General features: G+C 37.7%; 1 protein-coding gene across 1 annotated transcript in view; it reads right to left on the bottom strand.

Annotated features, from left to right (window-relative positions):
• Window positions 1–14,601: 14,601 nt before the first annotated feature.
• The window catches only part of CMTM4 (CKLF like MARVEL transmembrane domain containing 4), a gene marked incomplete at both ends in the record, with an annotated part of 31,880 nt that continues 30,855 nt past the window's right edge, over window positions 14,602–15,626 (bottom strand). The window contains one exon of the mRNA XM_082005896.1: window positions 14,602–14,775. Within this exon, the coding sequence (XP_081862022.1) occupies window positions 14,602–14,775 (174 nt within the window). The remainder of the gene's footprint in view (window positions 14,776–15,626) is intronic.

Raw genomic sequence — 15,626 nt, 5'->3', positions numbered from 1 at the left:
AGAACTAACACCAACCAAGTGTGAAGGGAAGATGATCAAGCACTTTCCCCTTTGCTGAATGCACTGCCAGTTGAAAAAAATCTCCCTTATTTCAGCCTCGATATCCTCTTTCCACCTCACTGTTTATGGAATCACCAAAGCACAGACAGGGCAGTGATGTGGAAAAGGAGACTACTCCCAAAGCCGTTAGACACTCCTTCAGAACTATGGATTTTACAGTAGTTCAACCTGCCACAGACATCTGTATCCAAACAACACAGCTCAATTCTTCGTTGCCACTCCCTACTCAGCACTACAATGTACTGAGTAAACAGGAACATAGTATTTTAAACATGTAAGTGGAGCCTTTAATATGCTTTCTTAATTCCAAATCTTTAACGCTTATAGCTTTTATACTTCTTGCTGTGCCAAAGAAGAGAGGCTCAGAATGCCTCTACTTTATTTGTATTTATCTTGATTATCTAACAGTATTTCTTTATCTGAAGTCTGAATATTCCACTATCTCAAGCACTGAAGGCATAGGTTATAGTTAACATGTTGGTTTCAATACATTTATATCTACTGCCTATCTGCAACAAGAAAAAGTGACAACTGGAAATCCAAAGCAAGAACAAACCTCAAAGTATAATTGTACCACAGGGTAGCTGGCTCATCAAACATTCAATACCACTTTTTTAAGCTGCTTGGATGGGGCCACATTCCACCTTGTGCAGTTTCACCACAGAGATACGGTAGAACAGATGAGGCGGCGGCTTACCAGCCCCTTCCTACCATTTGCATGGAAGCCCTTGTACGTGTTTGCACATCCAGGTAAGGACGGCTTGCCAAATACCAGCTGCCATTATCTGCCCATCGAAGCCTGCAAATGTTTCTGCGCAGGATACCAGTGTCTGATCTCGTGCTCTGTGTTGCGAACACTGGTCCTCCCATGAGCAGCAGTGCCGGACTTAGTCTGCTGGGTTTGCAAAACACAACTCTTTCTGTAAATCTCAGGATACCTGAGCCCCAGGAGGGCAGTACATCCTTCCCACTGTGAAAAGGCAAAAAAACCAACCTCCAAGCTAAAGAATGTCTGCAGTGAAATTCATTTTCCCAGACCCTCTTTTTTTTTTTTGGGGGGGGGGGGGGGGGGGGGGGGGGAAGAGGCAGGGGGAGGGCAGGGGGGTGGTTTTGGTTGGTTTTCCCCCCCCTTGGAAGGACATGATTTCTTTCATGGTCTAATATTCTGGGGGAAAACCCTTCTGAACCTACAAGAAGGTGTTTTCATGGGTAGCACAACCTACCTTGAAATATTTGTGTCCACCTGTAAATGCATACTGCTTGGAAAAAGCATGGCATGCTCCTTATCTACAGCATCAGATGGGTCTATTTCAAAAGAAACCTGTATACTTTTTAAAAAAATTAATATAGTATCAAAACAGGTGGCCTTAAAAAGTAATTAAAATGAGAGCAGATGGTACTAACAGAGTAAATTAAAAGCAGGGTAAAACAATAAAGGCAGATTGCCTTTGGAACAAAATTACCGCTTGGGTTCCAATGGCCTGCTAGCAGCTGGCTGCTGACAGGCAGAAACACGGTACCTAACAGCGAGCAGGTGCCTGGGAAGGTGCTGGCCAGATTCGGAGTTGTCTAACAGGCAGCTCCTACATCTCCCGTTTCCAGACCACTGAATAAAAGCAAAACAAATGGTTGCTTCCAAATGTGACAAATAATCTTTGCTTTTATGAGAAAGAGCTCTTTGGACCTTTTCCTGTATGAAATTCCATGTTTCTCTCTTTTCTATTGTCATATTTTACTGGCACACACTGTGACATCAGGGGACCTGGGCTCATTTTTATATTCAATTGTTTTGTATTTCTCTTTCTTGAATTAAAAAAAAAAAATGTACTGCATGTCACAGCTGGAAACTAGTACATGGTTAATATTTAGAAACCATGCTGAATTAAACATCTTAATAGAAGTGTTGGGTGTCTTTACTTATTTTAAGACCTGCTTTTACTGCCTTGCCTCTGACCAGCGAGGGTAACGGTGTTTCAACAAACTCCAAGGAAGGACGCCGCGTTGTGGGGAGGCGACAGCAGCACAGAGCCAGCACTGGAGACCACTCACTCATGCTTACATGTCTTGCAAGGAGAAACTTCAGCACATAACCGAGAAAGAATTTAACGAAGAATTAGTTTTAGCATACTTAGTAGATATCCGAGACACAGTGCAACTAACTGAGATACTTGGCAACTAACAACATCGTAAACAACAATCCCCTTTGGGTTTACCCTTCACAGACATGTTACAACCTGAAATCCACTAAGGTTTTCTAGTAATTTTTTCACATTTGAATACTCCTAAAAATCAACAGAAAGGCAAACAAAACTGCTCATTAATTGCTTCAGGACTACTTTAGCAGGCACGCAATTAATTGCCTGTCCAGAGAATTTAATTTTTAGCTTTCAAGTATTTGATGATTTCATTTATTTCTAAGCAGTTTGCTCCCAGGGTCAAGCACTTGTGTAAGAGTCCAGCCTTTTATTTCAAAAGATCTGTTCCCATGATTGAAATAAAATACACTTCTATATTTTAGGAATATCATTTCAGAAAAAAGAACTCAATAAAAAATAATTACTTTAAAGTCAGATCTGATGAGGCAGGGAGAGCTGACTCGGTCTTTTGTTCCCTTCCTGCCAGCAATACTGCTCTAAGCTCAAATTCTGGTGTAAGGCAGAGGAAAAGTCTGTTCAGTTTTTCAGCTTTTTTGTTTGCTTTGTTTTTCCTCAACTGACAAGATCTAAATAGTGGTAGCACTGGTTTGTCTGAAATTCAGGATTTCCGACACAAGCATAATGCTACATCTGCAGCATGGAGGCTTTATTGACGTTCCTATTTTGGTGTACCAACAGGGTCATAATCAAACATCTCTTTTCCATCACAGTATGTTCTTATTCCACACAGAAGCCATTTCCAAAACCCATATAGACTAACATATGCCTTCATTACAACTAAAGTACAACTATTCCCATTTTGAATTCCTGAGCTTGTTGAACAGCACTCAGCAGTAGACAAGCCTAGGTATTGGAAACTCATCACTCCCAAGCAAGGAACAAATCTATGTAGAAACAATGTAAGAAGTCTTATGATATCAGCACTGTGAATCAAAGCCACTAGCGGAAAGGAAAAACAATCAGCTGGCACCACAGATGAATGACTTCATAAAACTCTCACACTGTTTAAAGGTCTCTCTCCCTCCTTCCAGCTTCTCTCATCAACAAGCTTTCATACTTATCTGTGGAAGATCTGTTCAGTCTTGTGTGGCAATATTGGACAGGCGATGTTAAGGAATTCAAAAGACCTTTCCAAGAAGCCCTTTTAGATTCTCGCTGAAATAAGAAGCTCAACTGTTCTTTTATCACTTTGTCCATTACGCCACTTAATTTTGCTTTTCACCTGATATTGTTCAAAGTTCTATAAGTCTTAAATTTCCAACTGACGAAGTAATTTCCAACATACTAAGTGAGAAGTGGTGTATTTCTGCCTATTTGGTATTTGAGAAAAATGCTTCCACCAGCCTAGTGTGTTGGAAAGTAGAAGACAATTTCATGCTCTGCATAGCAAGCAGATGTTTTTCATTCATTATGCTTCTGGTGAGTGTTCATTGTGCAAATTTCTAAGCCTGAATTTTATAGCTGCATCCTCCCCTGCTAGGAGACCAGCAGCCTGTATCATTAAGTGAGCATGTACTTGTAACCAAACACTAACTGTGCATGTTTCTGACACCTGTACTTCTAAAATGCATAAATAAATGAGAAAACTTACATATTGCTAGTAGGCTAAGCTAAACCTCACAGCAGGCAGCTTGTAACCAATCTCGTAAGAGATTAAAAATAATAAAGTGAAGTGGCTTCATTCCAAAGACCAGGATACAAACTGCACCCAAAGAGCAAATGCAAGATATATACGACCTCGTATTTTTACGTATGTATGAAGAAGCTCCACCTAGCTGTCCTTTAAGCCTTTTCTGAGCATGGAAAGGGAAAGAGTGAGAGAATACATCAAGGAAGTAGAAGAAATTTAGATAAGCACTAAGAATGTGAATCTTGTTACAAGATACTCGAGACATTTTTGCCTGAAGTATTGGTTTAAAAGTCAGGATGGAGACACCATCTCTTCGTTTTCTTCTAAGTAAACAGGACTGCATCAAAAAACTCTCACTGCAACACAGGCTCCTCTTTTACTAGAAGAATTCACAGTACTCTGAATGTTTTGTAAAACTTCTAGGTCAGAAGGTAAAACAATGCTACCAGAAAAACGTACTTAATTTTTTTTTTTCCAAAAATTCATTTTTTAATCTCTTTCCTTGAAAAAGAAAACAGTGGTTCTGATGTTAATTTTGGCCAAGTAATACCTGTGCTTTTGTTTTATGTATTTGTGATGCTGTTCATAACATTTTGTTAGCCTGATCCATTAAATAAGAAATCGATTATAGTCTTCCCAGAAGACTAAAGGAAGATGCAGTATTTAAAAGTCAGACAGAATAACCCAACAGCTGACAAAGCTTCTCTTGACCAGTGAACACGTAACATCAGCAGCAGTATGGCATTAAGTCCAGTCCTTTAACTTTGTTTTCTTAAAGAGTGCCCATTTCATTAAGGCCCGATCTCTAAGCAGTTCCAAGGGATGCAACACCACAGTAGATCACAATTTGCCACTGCTGACAACCCCACGCAGGCAAAATGAACTAGTCCATCTTCTAGCAGAAAAGTTGTACAAGCACATTCCCCTCCTTAGTGAATCCTTCTGTAGGAGCTCAATCATACCACCAACTTTGTCCACCTCCCCCCACACATCCCTAAGCAGTGTTTTAAGAGCATCATCCATATTCCCAGATCTTTCCACAACACTCATTCGACCATCCATGCGTTTCCTCAGTTCTTGCCCTTATGAACTCGATGCCTTCACCTCACACCTAAAGCACCTGGATACCAAAAATACCAACTGCATCAAGGTAGGACTTGCAACCTACAGCCCGTGAGGTGGCAGAGCATTACCCACTCACTAGCATTTCAGCTCCAAAATTATTCTTCAGTCCGGAATGCGATGCTGCAAGCCAGAAGATACAGCATTTCGGCCCATTACAGCATACCAGATGGAGGAACCTCCACAAGAGCAATCCCACCACAACCACTTTAGCAATAAAGCAGTTCCACGTGCTTTCTGCTACATGTAACCTCTCATCAAGGACTGCTTATACATGGTTTTTCATTACCTCCTGCATCTATGAGGTTTGTCTTGTTACAGTCACAAAAAGCCCTCAGGGTTGGTTTCTTTCATGTTTAACCCCTATGCCATTGTCTTGGATAGGAAGTGCATTTAGCAACTGCACTTACTGGATTATCAACTAATCACCCACAAGACTTGGTATACTGAGCTTATATGTTGCCTTTACTGATGAAGACAATGTTTTAGTACTTTAATATGTCCATTTATTAAACAGGAAGTCCTTCACAAATGATTCCATACTATATTGATCAAGATAAAGGCTAGAAAACTACCATTTTCCCTACATACAAAAATACAGACTTTTACCACTACGAAGACATGATCAGAAGAGTACCATGAAAATCCATAGAACTCAAATCTTCAAATATCAGAAAAAAAAAAAAGACAGGACAACTAAATTAAAAAAAAATTTACAAAAAGCATTGTGCCCATATACAAAAGACTGGAAAAGCAAAATAACATTTTAAACTGATAAATACACCATTTAAATTATGCTATAACAGTATGGATTTTAAAAACAAGACTGCCTTCTGTATTGCAAGACATTACAATTCTTCAGCTTGTGTTTTTTTGTTTAGCATAGAAATCGACAGAAAAGCAGCACACAACATACTGAAAAATCATTACTGGTGTAAAAACAAGTTGGAAGTTACATCTTCTTTTAGAGTTACCTTGCCTTTGAAATTAGTCAAGCATTAACAGCACAACTTTCACACACAGAGCTGGAAGATGCTACACTTACACAGGTTACAGCTGTCCATACTGAGGGGACAGTGACACAGCCGGTAGGTACCGCTACGGAAAGCATCTATTTTATCAGCTGGCCTCGTGTGCTATTTGAGAATTTCAAGAACACTTACCAAAATGATGTGAAATTGCTTCAAGGCTGTAAATTGTCTCTATACGAACATTTACTAACTTTGGATATTCTTCAAATCCTACATCAGGATTTGGTGATAAATGGGTACCTGATCTGCTGTCCCCTAAGTCAACGGGGAATTTTGCCTGAGTAAGGACAACAGAGGCAGGTTCTTCATTCAGACATATAGTATGCTTGTAAGATTTTCCTTGGCAAAACGTTAAAATTTCTGTTACTTCAAAAGCAAAATGCCAACGGTATTAGACAGCAGACTTGCGTTCATAAGACAAAAGGAAAATTGCATCCCCTTTGCTCAGCCCGAGATGGAATTCTAACCCACTATTTCGACTAATACTTCCGAGACGTTCACAATTACAAATCTGTCAGTATAGGACCTATATCCCCGAGGGATAAAGTCTTTTGGTCAGGCCTTGATGCTCCTTCCTTGGACACCATAAATCACAAGCTAGAATCAGAATGTTTAGATTACGCCTGCTATGTTTTACTAGAGGACCCAGAATCAGCACTGAGGATACAGGTATCTCGCTCTGAGCACACAAGTCTGAAGGAAATAAATATGCAGTACCTTTTCGCTCCCATCAGCAGCCTGATTTCCACCTTTCAGGTAGCAGCTGAAGGCAGAGCAGAGCAAAAGCGATGAAATCTTTTGATTCACCATGGGACCAGATTAACTATTTAGTGCACAAAGGGAAGGCCACGACTACCGTAGCCATAAAACTGGTATTAGTGGAAACAAAGCACAATGAAGCCAGAGATGCATTAGTGACTCACATTACAAAAATAGTGTTTACTGGTTTAATAATTTACATCTCTATTTTTGTGAATGACAAGTGTTTATACCACACATGGAAGGCACCCTAGGTGAAGCAGTTTCTCAGTACTTGTTTACAATTCTGTGAAAAGACATACAAAGTGTCAACTTTCAAATAAAAATTGAGCATTATAATGAGAAATAAATACATACTTTACTATTTTATTGTGGGTTCCTGAACCCTTACAAACTTCAACATATACAAATAGTTTCAAAATGACACTAACACAGAAGAGAGTAAGTCTAGACAGATATAATGATTAGCTAAGTCATTTGTTATATTAGGTCATAAATGTTGTGTCTTAGGTATAGAAATAATTTTTAAATGCAATAAATTGGCCACAATATATAAATCCAAATATTTTCTTACTCTGGAACTGTGATGTTTGAGTTAAAGCTGGATGAACTGTAGTGCTAGGACACACTCTCCCTCCACAATATCCAACAAGTAGAAACTGGTAAACATTCAAGATTAAAGTATAAATAGTAGAAAAATGAAGGTAGCAATTGTTGTAATAAAAGGGTGCTAGCCAGAACCACTTTAACCTGTAGACATCAGGATAAATGTAACATTACTAAAAATATTTAGACAATAATACTTTTGGGATTAAAAGGTTACCAAAAGTAATAAATCAGCCTAGTTAAGAGAGGGTATTTTCTTTCAAACACATGAAGGTTTTAATTAAATATGTCTATTGAGACATTTGTCCAAAGCAAAACAAATAAAATACCCTGAAATTTCCCATATTCTAGACAATAGTCCGTGACAGTCAGAAGAGACAGATGGTCACATTTCATTCTGCTACTCACATCCAGATGTTATTAAAATAGCTGTAGGGACCAGCCCCAACCAAAAAAATAAGAAAAAACCCCCAGATACTCTGTTAATATGATCTGGCTATTGCTTTTTTAAATGTTCCTATGTCCTCATTCTGAATTCATGAAGATAGTTTCCATATCCTTCCATATATGCTAACGGGCTTTTAAAATTTTACCCATGAAGTCCATGGTATACAGATAAAACCTTCATAGTAAACACAAAGCTCTATGTTATAAATATGTCAATCAAGGTAACTATGTATATTGTATATAAAATTAAATATCTTCTGTTTGCCAAGTATAATTTAAAAAGGAATATCTGTGGCTAGTTATAAAAAAATATTTATCAACCCATAGATATTAAAAGGCAATTTCACTAACTCATCCATCCAGCACATTTGAAAGAGTTGCACTGGGTTTCTGGATAGGTAATTTTATCTAATCACATTTTCATGATAAATAGACAACTTTAATTTCCGGGCATATATAAGAACACTTTTGAAAGTTGCATATCCCGAAAGAAAATTAGATTGTGTTGTATACTCTAAATTAAAGGCTATCATAAATCACAGTGTAAGCAGATTTTTTTAAAGATTATTTTAGAATACAAATGATTAAATTATAGACAGATTTAAAAAAAAACAACGCAAAAATAAGACCAAAACAACAAAGGAACCCTTTCAGGTTGGACAGCACCACTCTGACTGGCAAACCGATCTATCCAGGTGGCCAAGTGGCTAACAGGGGAAACAACATACCAGGAAAAACTCCCAAGTGGCATTCAGAGATCTCCTGAATATTTGTATAAATTCATTTTTAACCAACTCCCTCTGTTAAAATAAAGAAAGGAATATGGCATAATTTCTACAAACTATTTTCAAACATTCTGTTGGGTTTTGTACCTATTTGAGTTTAATTTTTAAATTATTACTTTCGTTGCCATTAAAATTCACATACACGACATCTCTATCTGCAGTCTTTGTGAGCTTTGTTGGCCCTCCAAACAATCCATTATTTTATGCTATAAACAAGAACCAAGTACGCAATTTTTATAAATGCTACACGATGGCTTTACCCATTTCAGTGGGACTGAGCAGAAATTAGTCTGAAACTATCCTTTTTTTCGAGATACATAAAGCCCTTCTGATGCAAGCTTCTATGTCCTGCAGATTTCTGTGAAACCAACTACTATCCTTCAGCTGAGCAGAGATTATTTGACAATCACACCAATCTGTCAACATACCTCAGCTTTTAAAATGCACCATTAACAGCGTCAGTGTAGAATCTCTCCAATTGTTTTTAAACAGCCAGCACAGCCCTGGAGCTAGGAAGAGAGAAACACTTCTACACCTACTTTTACTACTGACTCAAGGTGTCTTTCTCTCCTTCGCTATAAAGTACAGAAGCAATCTTTCCTTCTGCAGTTGGAGATTATTAAAGTTCACATAGCATTTTGAAAGCACGGGATTATTAAGCATTGAGTTTGGGTTTCTCTCTCCTTCTCACCCTTTATCACATCTCAGATTCATGACCAGATTGTGCCTACCTTTTCATTTACCCTAAATACCCGCTGAAGATGTTTGGCTCTAGAGCTTTCAGCCTAAGACTTGTTGTTTATGCTCCGATTTTCATGTACAAAGCTGTTCAGTATGTCATCCAAGTAGGAGAGAGGATATTATTTTCTACAGTATTTGAATAGCTATTAAGTTGGGGGGGGGGGGGGGGATATGTGTTAAATTATGTCCTAAAAACATCATTCATACTTATTTTGAGGGTTTGGTGTCACCCCCCCCAAGATAACAAGTAGGAATGTTTACAAAGTTGTCATGAGACCAGAAAATAACAGATATAAAACAAGGACTAAGGAAGAGTGAGGGCAAAAAAGGGTTGCATTAATAAAACTACATATTAGATAAGCATTTGCTGTGCCTGCACATCGCCAAAATAGCACAAAGGTGACAAATACCAAATTTCTTTAGGGACCTTAAAGCTCAGGGAAAACTAGTGGTTAATTCACTCGTAACAGTCCACATGCAGCTTGTAGCAGATCAATTCTCCTGCTGTGTTCCACAGCAGTTAAAGAACCATTAAGTCTGCTCTGTTAGGAAGGGGTAATCACCACATGGTACAAAATAATTCACAAGGGAACAAAAAAAAAAAAAAGTAAAATAAGATTATCTTAGGGAAGATTGGAAACCTCCCCAGTTTTCCCCTCTTCTTTCTATAATCAACAATAAAATACAAACAGATAAAACAATTATAGATCATATCATGAGATGCACAGTGAAATGTATGTGACAAAGCCTATGAAGAAGCACCCCACAGTACTGATTTTATTTCAATTCACATGTAAGAGACATCATATAAGCAAAAGATGAGAAGTTGCTTCCAAGGCACATCTCATTGCTGACGCCATGCTTCTGAATGCAAAAGCCCACGATGAATAGCACAGACTGAAATACAGGCATCAAATATCTAGAGTCAGTACCTTGTCTCTCAAAAAAGGCAGAGGTAGATGAATTTCTAATCCTCTCAACCTCTACATATGTGGCTCCTACCAGAAAGCTTACACAGAAACACATGCAGTATACCAGCTAGCTTCCAAAGTCACAGGGGAAAGAGTAACATTTCCTGCAGCACATCCAGCCCAAACATCCAAACATCTTAAGCTATCATAAAAGGGAAGAGTACCATACTTAAGCAAAAGGACATTGGACACAGCATTCTTATCTTCCTTATATTGAAGCAGACACTATAGAGATCAACGAAGAAGGCTTAACAAAAATTAAATGTAAGATAGATGATGCATGAATACACAAAATGAAAGGAACAAATGGAGACTCAGAAGGAATCAACTTTACTAAGAAGTGACAAAACTATCAAATCCGTTCTTAATTATTGTGTTAGAAACTTCTACTGTAGGTAGTTTGCACATCATTACGGGAATGTATGATAAACTTGAACTAAGGCTGACAAGACTACATAGCATTAGAAGGAAAATATTCTTACAACACTATACAACAGTTACTGTGCTGTTGCTCCAACCGTACCTTATGCTTTAATTAATCTTTTGACATCTGTGCATAGGTTGCAAAATTTACTGTCATTTCTACATGCAGAAATACATGGAGATTGCGTATCTGAGGGCTTACTTTGACAAAAGAGGACTAATCAGAACCATTAGACTTTCAAGCATGCCATTCCTACAAGGTTCAACTGTTTTGCTTTAATTTAGTTTTATTTACAGTGAGGTTTGAGTCCATTTATGGAGATAAACAGCACTCAAGGACTAAAAGAAATTATCCCTATATGCTCAGCAATTATAAGCAAGACTAACTGGCTGGGAGAAGCAATTTAGTATCACTTTTCTAAGCAAGTTACCAAAAAGATTTAAACTTTCTACCCTATTTTCTTCCTTCATAGCTTTTTAATGATGACTGCAGTTTGGATAACAGTCTTAAAATATTACCACCTCTTCAATACACTGTGTAAATTTAAGGGGTAGAGAGGAATCAACCGCATATATACATCATATGATATTAATGTTTCAAATTTAGTTGTCTCACAGCTACTTTATTTCCCTTCTATATAATCCAAATAGTAAATAACGTCTCTGTAGGGTAATAAATGCTTAACTTAGAGTTTTAGAAAGTATATACTGTACAATACTAAAATCATCTTTGGTCCCCAAAATAAGAAAATTACAAATTTACATTTGTTTTTCTGTTTTACAAAGTGTATCAGATTTTTTAAAAAATTAATAATCTCTTTGAATTCTACCCTGAAAGCTGTGCTAAGCTCAAGTCATGATGTAAATAATCAATAATGGCATACTGTTCTTAGCCCAAGAAAACTTATTTCACATGTAAAAGCACTCAAGGTCTTTCCTACAGGATGAAGTATTACACTGTATTAGAAGTACGGCTGTATCATTCTGTGTTTGTCATTCCAGCTAAAAGATAACAAAAGCTTTTCATCATCTCACTCCAGAAAAATCTTGAAGTTATCCTTTTCCTAGATAAGGAAAGGTGTAAGGATTTGAAAGATATAAAATCCATAAGCTTCCAGGTGCACGAGACCTCCTACACCTCTGAAAACACAGAATCGGCACAGGGAACACAGGAGAGAAACAGTGCGTTCTCTCACATACACACCATTTCAGTTCTTGTCATTAACCAGCAAACAGGATACACTCCTAATGAAACACCTTTGCTATGCATTACGTAACCTGTTTTCTGATTTCATATGAGGGTTCTAGTCTAAAAGCATGGATCTTCTGGAGGACAATATTCTGGTATTTGAGTAGGGGAGGTTTGGCTTTTTTTGTGGGTGGTTGTTTTTTTTGTTTGGTTGGTTTTTTACAGTCTTTATACAAACTGCTTTAATGCCAGTTTACAATTCCAGTCTAGATATGCTTGTGCTACTTTTTTTAAAAGGTTCTTTTAATAATTGACAATATCTACAAACTCTCCTTGCAAACTTTTCCAATACTAGGCAGAGCACTGAAAAACAGCAGGGCTATAACAGCTGTACTGGCAATAATAAACTTCGTTATTTCATACCACACTGAACACAGAACCATCATTTACTTTTCATAAAATGCACAGTAATCCTGGTGAGACATCACCTCAATAAAATGTCTATGTTCTAAATCCAGCACTAGAGGCTGGCTTCTATGGATCAATCTTTTTTTAAACTGGTGCTCTCTTTGGCATTAACTTTCAATGAAGCACAATAAAATGTTACTCTGGTAACTGGTAAACCATTACTCGTTAAGAAAAATGCAAGATTTCCTTAACCTCATTAGTAACTCTCTCTGAATTTTAATCTCTATCTTAGCCACCAAGGTGAAATGCACTGTGGACATCAGTAAATTGAAAATGAAAAGACATCAGTTTTGTCACCGGTTTTTCACACATCAAAATAACTAACTCTCTGTTGCGTAATTCAAACATTGCAGCGTTGGGTTCACACCTGCCACTAGCCCAGTTCCCTCCGGTAATAAAAAAGGCCAGGCACTTCTACTGACCTTCTGTTTGGTGTAACCTGTTTTTCCATATTTAAAAGTGACTTATTGCAATGTATTGCCGTTTGCTCTTAAGACTCCAGTTAACTGCATTCATCCACTTAAGAGTACAGCTACATAGGAACACAATGCAAAAAGTGTTCAAGTCAAACGTGAGATAAATTCAGGCATACGTGGCATATAGTTCCACTAATGTAAAAGATTTCATCAGCTCACACCAGAAAGGAATTCAGCTCTAGAGATCTTCTGTCTTACACATTCTCTTCATATAACATGCAGGCATGCATATGCCAAATAATGGATTACACAGATAAAGACACCAATCAAAAAAACAGAAAGATATCAAGGGACATATTCCTAATAACATTATAATAGTCTAATTGATTACTGCAGAATTCGAGTTTTGAGTAGAGAAAATATTCTTCTCTTCACAGGCAGTGCAATTAAAGTAAGAAAACTTCAGTTAGGTAAAACTATTTCTAAACAAATCAATACCACCATATTAGCCTCCAATTATCTAAACTCATTTTCCAAAGAAATATTAGGGGAAAAAATTGCAGAAACACCCAATTAAAAAAAAATTTTACCTGCTATCAACAGTTTTAATTTTAGAAGAAACAAACAACCCTCCAAAAAGGAAAACATTTATCTTAAATGAATCACAATATTGCAACCTTAGAAACACTTTGTAAGCACATTATAATTTTTTCGCTAGTTCTTGCTTACCCAAGGCTTCTCAGAAAGGTTGAACCTTAAAAAAAACCCACCACCCCTCAAAAAACAACCCAAAAACCACCACCAAAACCAAATTAAAAAAAAAATCAACAACAAAAAAAACAAAACAAAACCGAAAACAGAAGAAAAAAGCTATGACTGGAATGCAAGTCTATTGGACGACAACCCCTTTTTTCTGTACTGTGCCCCTCAAACCCCTTTATCTCCCCCCTGCCTCCCAAGCATATTTCTTTTCCCATTTCAGAATGAAAAATAGAATGTATCCCAACATGAGCAGAAAACCACATACTTCCACTTGATGCATTATGGTGACTATTCAGTAAACATGCTAATTTTGCACAAGTTCAGATCTGGCCAAGGCCATCCATGAACTGAGTATGTCAATTCCAGAGTAACCCATAGGGTAACTACCTCAACATTATATCCATCAATGAAAAAACGTGAAATGGGTGTCCATTTCAGCTATGTAAGTGCACCAACAGTGACACTGCAGGAGATCTTGGCAGATGAGAATTGAGCTGCGCTGCTGACGCTGCATGAGGATGGATACAGAGAGTTTGTTGGACAGGATACATGGCTAAAGTTATTGCTCTTTGCCCCTCACTTCCTTTTCTTGTCTATTAAATATACTTCTGGTGGATTTCTTTCTTGTATTAACCAAGCAATGTAGTGCTGGTCTTTGTGTTTACAATAGATGAAGAAACAGTGGCAGAACATGTGTTCAGAGCTTGCACTTGGGAGAAGGAAGGAAAGTACTGCACAGTTAATCCAAAACAATAACGTACTGCAAAACATATATATATTGTATATTATACAAGATATATAATATATGCATATATATATGTGGACGTCAAACAGATCTTGCTTTTGAATGACCAACATTTACTGCCTTCATGACAACAGCTTCTGACTCAACTTATCTCTGCACATGTGCAGGGCTGGGCATTCTTTGCCACCATCTGAATCTTCCTTTTTGTCCTTAAATTAAGAAAAAACCCTTTATTCCATGAGGGAGTTAAGCACTTCTTTTCCCTTTGCAGTCCCATTTGAACGTTGCTTTCATGCATCCAGACGCTGAATCTCAGGGCGATGATCTACTTCTCTGGATTCTGTCCGAGCACGTATGTAATCACTGGTCTGCCGACTACTTTGTTGTCTGCTGTTCATTCGCCACTTTTTAATAGCTAAATATGTGTTCACAGCATACACTGCCATTGCCAAGAAACCAAATATCTACAAGAAGTAGAAAGAATTGTCAAAGGCAATTTTTGAAAACAAGAACAATAGTAGTTTCACAACAAATTCCTCAGAAACTTTTCTACTTTATTTGCACTGACAAATCATCATGGTCTGTAAAATTGATGTTTTTCTTCTTCAACGAACTAGGGAATCTGCAAAAGCGACTTAAGATCAACGATCCCAGAAAACAAAGTTCTCTGTCTACAAACATGGCAATTAAATCTTGCAATGCAACTTCAGTGGAAGAACCTCTCACAAAGGAGAACACAGCTCTTCATCCAACGTTCCTCAGGGTGCACACAATAGTGAATGAGTGACCAGAGAACAAATGACCAGTCCAGACCATCAGCCTGGAGAAGGAGCTGATTTTCAGTTCTTCCTATATACCCCTGCAGAAATGTTGTGTGATTTTCCATGTCCAGGTTTGGTGGGTGGGAGTGGGGGGGTGGAGTTGCCGACTCAAGCACAACATGAATTTGCTTGACCTTACTGTTATAGATTTAAAATCTTGAAGTAAAGCACAACTCACTCCACAAAACAAAAATGATCTGTAGTGAGCAAGAAGAATTCAGCAAATTATGTCTAAGCAGCTTCAATTTCTTGTGAATTTTTGGCTCTATCTTTTCTGTAGGCTTGCAGTATAGAACGGTATCCCCTAAGCTAGCTATAGAGAAAGAAGCAAGGCTGCAAGTCATTTTTCTGTTTGTTCTTGCCTCAAGCCTTAAGAAAAACAACTCAAAGGATGTCAATACTTTTAAAATCAGAATTAGCATATAGCCAGCTGTAAAACGAGAAGTGAATTGCAATGAGAAAGGCAACAGGAGTATTCAATGAACAAGGGAAAA

Source organism: Phaethon aethereus (genome assembly GCF_964289735.1).
Source record: "Phaethon aethereus genome assembly, chromosome: 13".
In the NCBI taxonomy this organism is placed as follows: Eukaryota; Metazoa; Chordata; class Aves; order Phaethontiformes; family Phaethontidae; genus Phaethon; species Phaethon aethereus.
Note: the sequence above shows the minus strand (reverse complement) of the source record. Positions and strands in the feature narration are given on the sequence as shown.